The sequence below is a fragment of the Leiobunum rupestre genome, chromosome 1 (genome assembly GCF_980474605.1).
Source record: "Leiobunum rupestre chromosome 1, qqLeiRupe1.1.hap1, whole genome shotgun sequence".
NCBI classification, from domain to species: Eukaryota; Metazoa; Arthropoda; class Arachnida; order Opiliones; family Sclerosomatidae; genus Leiobunum; species Leiobunum rupestre.
This window is the reverse complement of record NC_143384.1, coordinates 48,269,534-48,279,962: the sequence shown is the minus strand read 5'-3', so window position 1 is coordinate 48,279,962 and position 10,429 is coordinate 48,269,534. Positions and strand designations below refer to the sequence as shown.

The following is a 10,429-nucleotide window of genomic DNA, read 5'->3' as shown; positions in this document are numbered from 1 at the left end:
GCGGGACCTCATATCGGTATACACACCCACTTATCTCTCATAGTAATATGTATTGAGCAAATATGTACATATATAACATTTCTACCATAGAAACTACATGGCTGCTCTTTATTACAAATATCTGAAACAAACCTCTAATTTTTACTATAAACAAACAGTAATATGTACTAAAAATATATGTATATATTACAATTCAACGATAAATACTACATGAAGCCACTGTATTTTAAATACCTAAAAACATCCTGTAGTTTATACTGTCAAACAAATTGTAATATATACCGAAAATGTATGTATATATTACTATTCAACGATAAATACTACATTAAGCCCCTGCATTTTAAATACCTAAAAACATCCTGTAATATATACTGTAAATATTTCTTGGATATAGTAATTTAAACAGTACAGTACTGTATTAAAAAAAACAGAACGGGTGCTGTAAAATATTTCTGTAAATTCTACAGTTTTTTCTCTCAGTGTACAGCTCCAACAACTTACTTGCATTAATCTTTAAATTATTTTATTACGAACTTTGCACTTTCACTTATTACCATTTCAACTTAGGGCACTTGTACATAATGAGTTCTGAGTTTTTGGGCAAATTTTTCCTATTTAAATAAAAACATTATAATGGGCAATTTATCTCTTGTATTTTTGGAATTGAAATCAAAGTAGTTAAGTTGCGCGAGACAAATTTTGTTTAATTCAAACAAAGTTAGTTCCACCTTTCACGGCTTTAATTAGGTTTTCATAATTCGTCAACTTACGTAAATGAAAGTCTTTGCCACCAAACATCAAAATTAAAACCTAGCCATTCTTTTAAAGTGTAATTAGGGTTGCTACCAACTCTCGTTTAGGTACAAGAACTTTAACTTATCGGATAAAATCTTGATTAAAGTAATTAAACCGTGATAAGAACAATCTCCTAATTTTTAGTTGAAATTTGAACATTTTTTAGCAGTTCCCTGTTGTTCTAGTATTCGAGACTCAAAAAGGTGGCACTTGCACATCCCTTTGCTGGCATAATTATATTTTTTAATCAGAAAACGTTATCATTAGTATACATATGGAAAAAACCAAGTCACTTTACACTTTCAGGCATTTTAACTTGGGGTTATTGGCTTAATCTTCCAAAATATCAATTTTATAATGATAAGTTTGAACAAATAAGATTAAAACCAGTTAAGTAAAGGTAAATAAAAGTACATGATTTGCTTAATAGCTGAATTATAGAATAACCAAGTTAGACTCTTCGAAACAATTTTAAACGTTCATTTTAGACATGTTTAATAAAAATATAATAAATAAGAATGCTCGCTAGTTATTTAAGTCTGTCAAACTGATATCTGAAGCTACCTTTAAATCGTTTAAGAGATTTTGGGATCTGTTTAGAATGGTATCAAGCTTTTATATTACTTGCTAACTTAAAACACGATTTAAAAATTACGCCTAACTATGCAATAAAAAGGAGCAGGTTAAGTTGTCGAATATTAATGTTTTTTTCTTAAAATATTATTAAGGCTTTAAAATTTTGTGTCTAATATTGAAAATAAATTGTTCATATTTCTGATTTTTTATAAAAACAGTAAAATATAAAAATAAAATCTTTATGCTAAGTTAATAAGCTTTTTAATGAATGATCCACATAAAAACCATTGAAGATTACCAAACCAATTGCGCTTAAGTGATATATCTAAATTCACAATATGATTAATTAAAAAATGTCCAAGTAATTTACTAGGGAGTAAACGTTAACTTTACTTGTAATAGGAAACACTCCTTTGTCCTCCCACAACACTTCCGCTTTCATTCTTAAGTCGACACGTTATTGCCCCAACGTCAGCTCACAAGGGAAGGACTTGGACTGTAAGTCTGGGATCCGAGAAAAAGTTATGCCAACCTTTAGACCATGCCCCGTGTGGATTTTTAAGCAGAATCAAAAGGTCAAATTTTATGACCTTTCGAAATTTTCGCTTTGGTCGAGCTGGAAATTCGTCGTGGGATTTTATATGCTAATTTCATGGGCACCAAAAGGTCCCCCCTTCGAAATTTTTTTTACCATATTGACCACTCCCATAGCAATCTGACCATTTTTAACCATATAGACCACTCATATAACAAACTGAGCATTTTTTACCATATTGACCACTCCTGATTCAAACTGGCTAGTTTTGGCCATTTTACCCAATTTTAACTTTGAATGACCACTCTTACGCATGTTTGACATGAGCACCACAAAAGTCGAAATTTTAAAATTTGGTTCCCATGAAATTAGCATATAAACTCCCATTAGGAATCTCCGACTCGATCAACGTGAAAATTTCGAAAGATAATAAAACTTGACCTTTTGACTCAGCTTAAAATCCGCCCGGCTGATACCTTCCTGGGGCATGGTCTAAAGGTTGGCATAACATTTTCTCGGATCCCAGACTTACAGTCCAAGACCTTCCCTTGTTAGATTTTTTTATTTATCACTCCGTTATCGCGGAAGATCGATAGATTATAAATTTATTAAACAATTGATCTGTTTTCAATTTAAAATCAACGCGAACTTAGCATTGTATTTCAAAATAGGATTAAGTTCATTAAGTATGACGAAGCAGAAAACCAACTTCGTGAGAGAAAAATACCAGTTAAAAATATACTTGTATGGAACTTAGCTGAAGCAGTGAGAAATGGGGTGAGTTATTTTACAATTTTAGTATGAAATGTTGGTCCTGTGATGTATAAAGGGTGGTTTGGATAAGTCTGTCATGAATTATAGGTCGTGTTCTAAGGCTTAAACTGAATAAACTAATATCCAAGTCAAACAGTTCAAACATTTATCATTTTCGAGATATATGCCACTTTGAATATCAGTTCAGAATACGTTAAAATAGATAATAATTTATTTACAGCAATAAATCGAATATTGCCTTGGGCATTTCATTTGAAAATTTAAATTATCTACAAAATAAACAAACATTTAGGGTTTATCTAATCATAGTCGCCTGTATTAGAAAAGGCCAGGAAATCGAATTTTCGGAGGGGGCGGCATGAGTAATTTTTTTTCTGCCGCTAGATGGTATTTATTGGAGTAGTAACGATTCAAATATTATATTTCCTTTTCTTTTCCTGTAAGTTTTTTAACAAGCTATTTGAAACCAATTTAGAAATAATATTTTCGTCTATAATATTGTTAGTGTTGTTCTACTTAAATAATAAAACAATATATTTTTATTTTGAGCATATTTTAATAAAACCATTTGATTTTTAAAGAAATTAGTATTTGTTTATAAAGTTTTAGCATATGTAGCTTTTTCGCTATTCTTTTAAACTTTAAGCCCATTCTATGGACAGGAACTTTGTACCTTAAAAATGGGATCATTTGTTTTTGATTTACAAAAACACATTTCACAAACCTTAATTTAAAGTTTAAGATATTTTCTAGATAAAGGCTTTTTCTTATAGTTCCTAACTTTCTCTTTACTATCAGTAGCATTTTTTGCAAAATTTACAAGTAGTGGTTTACAAATTTTATCACAATGCGCTCTGCTAAATCTAAATAACTTTTACAGGTACATTTTAAGACATTTGAAAATCTTGGCAATATCACATGTTCTAGAATTAACAATAAATTTTGTCTTGGAAGATGTGGGATTGTATGTTTGACAAAATCAACAATTACACATAGCAAATTGACTAAAAAGTTGCTGGGATATTTCCACCCCCCCCCCCCCATTATCTTGAAAACTTATCAGTTGTAAAATTGGTGCTGCAGACTTTGGTCGGTATAATTTATCCAAACATTCCGCACAAGTGCTGCTTTCTTCCGATATTCTTACAATTTAGCCAGCTACTAGAACTACTGTAGTATTTCTCAATGAAACTGGAACTGGGTCCAGTGAAGTTATTAAATTTATTCTTTGGATTATCCTCATAACAGTGGCTGGTATATTTTTAATAAAATTTTCAATCGTAGCTTCTTTTGAGAGATGTCTCCACAAAGATGCATTAGATTTCCAATGTTCTTCTTCTGGTGAGGTTGAAAATCAGTGTTGTCATTGACAGTTTCTTCAACACCTACATTTCCAAATCTGGATGGTTTTAATAAACCAATTTTTAAGGTATTTTCTATCGCTGTTATACAGGTTCGAGCGTCCATCATGTCACTGTAGCCACCACTCTGCCTTAAATGACTAAAAAACTTTTATATAGAATCACTAGAAGTTTTACTAGTTAGCCTAGATATAAATATTAAATTATGAAACGAATTATTATTATTCCTTATATTTTTGTTGTTATAACAATTAGACAGCTGACACAGCCGCCTACCTAGCAGACGCTCACGGTGGAAGAAAAATTGTAAAAAAACCCAAAAGCAATGACGTCATCAAACATTTCTTACTCCAATAAGCACCATCTAGCGGCGGTTGGGGTCTGGCCGCCGTGCCAGTAAATATTTTTTAAACCGCCGAGATTTACTGGCCTTCTCTAATACAACCGGCTATGATCTAATACAATTTTTTTTTACCCAAACTGGATCGAATTGATTTTCTAATATCAATATATTTTTATCGTTAACTGGCACATAAATATAAATTCATTGACCAGCATCGTATGAGAGGAAATGTGTTATTTTATTTCATTTGCTCTCTATTGATACAAAAAACTTTTGCTCAGAAAATGTTTCAAACCACAAACTATTTTCGGGAAAAAAATTGTCAAATTGTTAGATCTAAACAAGTAGATGCCAGCTAAGCTGCAGGTTTAAACTAAAGTGTTGTTAATGTAATAGCACACTGGTCAGCAGCGGCGGACTGGCCATAGAGTGAACCTGCCCGATGGCATGTGGGCCCCACGGACCGTTCATGAAGTTGGCCCCTCAAACATGATAGCGTTATAGTTGTTAAAGCTGGGGCCCTTTTTCTTCTGGCAGCCCAAAATATTAGACCCAGTCCGCCACTGCTGGTCAGGTGTTGGTTTTCTTGGTCAGCTTGATTAAGAGCTGAACCTTTAGAAATGATATCGATGACATTGATGCCTTCAAAGAGTTCCCCCAGACCATAACATGATTGGCAACTAACTTGCCTGATGTTGGTTTGAAGATCGGCATCTAAAATATCAAGTACTTGTTTCCGAATGTCACTTAGAATATCTTGCTCTGGATCGAGATTTTGCTAGTAGAATTTTAATACTCTAACTTTAGTTTATGTCAACAGCACTGAAACTTGTTCTTACAATTTTTGAGGTAACTGGGATTGGTAAAATCACCCAGCTTACATAACCTGCATATCAGCGAAATAAGAATTAGTTAATTGAAACGTCAATTGACTAATGTTCAGAAATATGTAATTAAATAAATTAGCACGTTTTTTTATATTTCCAAAACGTAAATACATTTATTGAAATAAGTTTCTAAAATCGACTTTGATTACAAAAAAAGTTGAGCCGCAAGTAACGCAAATTGAGAAATTTATTACATTCATTATTTAAAAAAAATGTTTTAAAGAAAACATTTTATTGGACCAAATTTGTTGTGTCCAATATACAGTGAGAAATTTACCAATGTTGGTTGAGTTTTACTACAACATTGAATATTATTATTTGTTAAAAACACATTTACAAATAAACTTTCGTTGCTTTATCTAGAAGGTATTAACATGGTTATTTAATTTTTAGAAACAAAATAATTGAAGCCATATTCGGATTTTGGTTGTTAATGCAGTTTTAAATATTTTTAATGTTTTCTAAATTCATTTTCAAGGTGTCATACCTCAAGACGGTTTACCCGATAATATTATTTCTTCTGACATTTTTAGTTCAGATCCACACAGGGAATAAAAACTTTAAATATTGACAGACTTATCCGAAACACCCTGTATCTTAATAAAAAAGGTGATTTCTGCAATAGGAAATGTTATTGTTTTTTAAGATCATTGACGTATCGATAAGGAGTTTTTTCCTAAGTTTCCAAAATCAACCGTTCGATTACCACGTAACTCCTGCCACTTCTCTTCACGGCTTTCACATTTTCACGAGTGTTAAAACGAAGAAGGACAACTCTGATTTATATTTGGAAATTGGTGGAATTTCGAGAAATACTTGGCTCCTCTGGTCGCTGGCCATCCTGACATTGTCCCTTTTTGGAACCATCTCCAACAAACGCAGAGAGAAAAAGAACCCGCTGATTATTTTGAAAAATCTGATTTCTCACTTTTGGGCTCTGGTATTTGACAGTAAATATCCTTTTTATCTAATCGTTAGCTCGAGGGCACTTGATAAGTTTCCTTTAAAAGGTTTCTACCCAATTGGGCCTTAGAAATCAGACGTCCTAGGCAAGTGCCTGTTGCGCCTATGCCTGTAATAGTGAATATTGTTTTCTAGAGCCACAAATGGTTGCAGGTTGATTTATTCTTAAGTCCCATTTACTTTCAGTGAACGATTTAACGAAAACAAGCATTCCCAGGATATTAATCGGCACTTGGCTACTCATTACATCAATGTTTTATATTTGGTATTCGAGTAATTTGAAGGAAGAATTTATTATTTCAAATTCTGTCTACATAGAGGACGAACATGACCTTGCGAGACATTCGGAAATATTGCCATTGATATTTGAAAACTCAAAAGTTGAGTTCAGCTTAAAAGTACGTTATTGGTTTAAATTGAAATTTCACTGTCGCTAATATCATGGTAAAAAATTACAGCTAGGCAATAAAACGAATTAACCAAATAATTCGGTCGAACATCCAAAATTATAACGCCTCTTTTGGTATTTGAACTAGGGCCCTGCGAATCTTCGTTTTGCGATTCGAAACCGAATATTTTTCCGAATTTGCTATTCGATTCGTAATTTTCAAAATTTTCAAAGAAGATTCGAAATGTGTTGCATCTTACTTCGAATATCGAATCGAATCGGTATGGTTCAAAGTTCTCGAATCTCGAATATCAAATCAGATTTGATTCCAGAGATTCGTACGAAGCGAATTATTGATTTGAAAGCTCGAATTATAACTATCGAATCGAATCGAATCGTCACTTTTGTCGTTTTTCTTTATTCTTGTTCCTGCGAATCAGCTGTATTCGAGAAAGTCGAATATCGAACCGAATTTAAAATGAAAATCGAATCGAATATTCAACAAATTCAAAAAACGTGTATACGAATCGTATATTCGAAGAATGAGCCAAAAATAAATCTAGACAAATATGGATAGAATGGAATATTTTCCTAAGATTCGAATCACCGAACCAGTTTCGATAGCCAATTGTCTAGGGTAGATGTAGTACGGGTAGACCTTAGTTTTTAGCATTGACATACGTTAACTTGCAATTTTTATATTTTTTATAGGCGTAATACTAAAAAAACAATGTAAAAGTACGTTTTCATTTATTTATTAATGAATTTAGATAAAGAGATCGCCCACATTGGGGTCTTTATAAGCCTAAATGTAGAAAAAAGCATAAGCAAAACACGCACGTGCAGTGGCAGCAAGTCTAGCTCTTGCTCTCGTTTACGAGCTCATTGTCTGAGTTAAAATAATGATTGTACGGTGTACGCCCACTTATAATCTCAACCGTAAACCGGCCAAATTCAATAATCTCGGCGATGCTTTACCGAAAACGCGTCTTAATATCATTGCGCAAACTGTTTTAGATATTTTAAGCTTCTTAGTCATAGTATACGATGCAATTCGGTCTATAGTATAATTCAACCGAATCTTCACTTAGTGGTTTAGTTTTAACTTTGACAAGTCCGAATTTTTCACTTGAGTCACGAGTATTGATATCTTACTATTACCACGTGAAACCTTATTTATATTATTATTATTATATATATTAGTTTGTTTGATTTTACGGCGTTCCGTTATGTCGTGTTTAAAGTCTTATTTCGACAAAAGCTCTAATCAAGGCTATCTCTGTAAAACTTGCCAACAGACGTTGTCGGCGCAATCTAGTGGAACTACTTCGCATTTGTGGAGTCACTTGAAACTAAAACACGCGGAACAATATGAAAATGCTAAAGTAGAAACGGCTTATAAAAAGGTAATGTCATTAGCCAACCAGACCTCAAAGCGTTTGCTTTGTTCGTCTTCTACTTTAAACGAGTCAGAGCCAGCGTTGAAAATAAATAAATCGGTGTCTGCTGAAGACAAGGAAAAGTTTGATAAAGCAGTTCTAAACTACGTAGTAGCCGACGGTAGACCTTTTGAAGCTGTCGCTGGAAGTGGATTTAAACAATTATGTTTAAAACTTACAAAAAGCAAATACAGTCCTCCACATCCGACCACACTTTCTCGAAGGCTAGGCGACATTAGAATTGACCTGGAGAAGAACCTCCAGTTAACTCTGAAATCTGCTATTGAAAACTCACGCTTATCGATTACATTCGATCACTGGAAAAGTAACAACGGAAGTAACTATTTAGTTATCACCGGGCACTACATCAGCGGTAAGGATTGGATCTTGTCTTCCAAATGCATATCAGTGACGAATTTGGAAATACGGGACGCGAACCATACCTCGGCGGCTACGGAAGATATTATTAGAAACCAATTTGATTATTATAATATAAATTTATCTCAAGTGTTTTTCGCTACCACTGATACTACTAATACGATGCCCGCCACTGCCAGGCTTTTAGGATTGAAATGGCAAGGTTGCGCCGCGCACAAGTTGCAGCTCGCTATAAACGGCGCGTTGGAGGTTCAAAAAGTGTTGAAGAATTTGATAAAACACGCGCACGCAATTGGCGCTTTCTTTCATTCCTCCACGGTAGGAGCCAAGTCATTAAGCAAACATCAACTTGATAGCGGTTTGCCTGAATCATCACCACCCCTTGACGTCGTCACGAGATTCAATAGTACGTACTATCTGCTACTTTGGTTAAAGACGAACGAGGTAGCCTTGTCTCTGGCACTTGTCGAATGCGTGGAGAAGAGACGTTGTGCCCAGAGTCCCCCGGCGGCATTAACAACGCAACTGAAGGAAACTTTGGAATCGTCGTTGCCAATTCTAAAAGTAATAGAGGAAGCCACTACAATTTTCAGTGCCGACACATCCGTCACGGCCAGCCTAATTGTTCCACTTATTTCAACTCTGAAAGATGAGGTCAGTACTACGCCAGCGAATAGAGTGAAAGCCTTCAGAGACGAACTCTTAAAACAATTGAACGATCGATTTGATCTGACACTGGAACATCTATTGGCAGCAACGTTTGTTGATCCACGATTCAAAAACCGTTTACTTACCGACTCGCAAACCTTAAAAATAGAACGGTACTTGACCGACCTATTAGGGAACCACAACGAATCCAATGATATTTGTCAACCAACTGAGACGCCAGGCCAGGATAAGTCAAACAGCGATTCTGGTGAACATGAAGATCAAGAACGAAACATACTAGACGTTCTATTCAATAAAATTCGTAGAAATCAACACGCAAGTTCATCTCTGAAGATTCCTCGTTCAAAACAAATACACAACGAGATTGAAAATTACACCAAAGAAGTTGTATTGGATAGACGAGGCGATCCACTCAATTACTGGAGAAACAAATGTTCCGTTTACCCTCTTTTGGCGGAAGTCGCTCGCGATTTACTGTCTATACAAGCCACTAATTGCGCGTCAGAAAGGGTAAACTCTGTAGGATCTCAAGTAGTCACTGATCATCGCCATTCGTTATCCAACTACAATATAGAAACCCTTATTTGGGCTCGAAAGAACCGTGACTTGCTTTTAGAATCTTAGAATTAACTTTCTCTGTCAATAAAGACGTGTTCACGTGGCTTTGAAATCTTTCAAATCGGTCGATTTAAAGTTTAAATTGATTAAAACCGTTACAGACAGTTTTGCAATATTTATGAAATCATAAACAAATTGATTTGTACAGACTATTTTCAATGTATTATTGCACTGTAATAAATTTACCGTGGTTTTCTTATTCGCAGCTTATCTTGAATATTTAAAAAATCTTTACCTTTGCAGGCGCGGCTCCAAAACAAATGATATTTACCAAGCACTATTCTAGGTTTTTATTTTTTACTTTTTTTCAATAAAAAAAACAATACGATGTCCCCAAAAGTTGATCTGCAGCAGTGGCGAAAGGAAGAATTTCGCCCCCCCCCCCCACAGGATATTAAAAATAATAGTACCTTCATTTGCGCACCCCCCCCCCCCCCCTCGAGCCTTGGAAATTTTTCTTAAATTCTCATGATTTGCTCCCCCTTGAGCCCTTAAAATTTTTCCAAAGCCTTCAAAGCGTTTCAAATCGTTGTGATTAGCACCCCACCCCCTTGAAATTCTTCAATGGGCCCCTACAGCTACGGGCCCCCTATCAGTCCCTCGCGGTCCCTTTTCGGCCGGGACTCGGGGATTTTGCCCCCCCCCTCTGCACGACCCTGTTCGGAATACTAAAAATGAAAGGTCCCCCTAGTTTGCAATGGGC

At 34.8% G+C, this 10,429-nt stretch overlaps 1 protein-coding gene across 1 annotated transcript; it reads left to right on the top strand.

Annotated features, from left to right (window-relative positions):
- The first annotated feature begins 7,851 nt into the window (after positions 1 to 7,851).
- On the top strand, positions 7,852 to 9,732 carry LOC149963125 (E3 SUMO-protein ligase ZBED1-like). Its single transcript, XM_090164675.1, has one exon. The coding sequence runs from the start codon at positions 7,852 to 7,854 to the stop codon at positions 9,730 to 9,732; it is 1,881 nt and encodes a 626-aa protein (XP_090020801.1).
- Positions 9,733 to 10,429: the final 697 nt, after the last annotated feature.

Coding starts and splice junctions, on each gene's coding strand:
- LOC149963125 (XM_090164675.1), top strand. CDS start 7,852: ATGTCGTGTTTAAAGTCTTATTTCGACAAAAGCTCTAATCAAGGCTAT.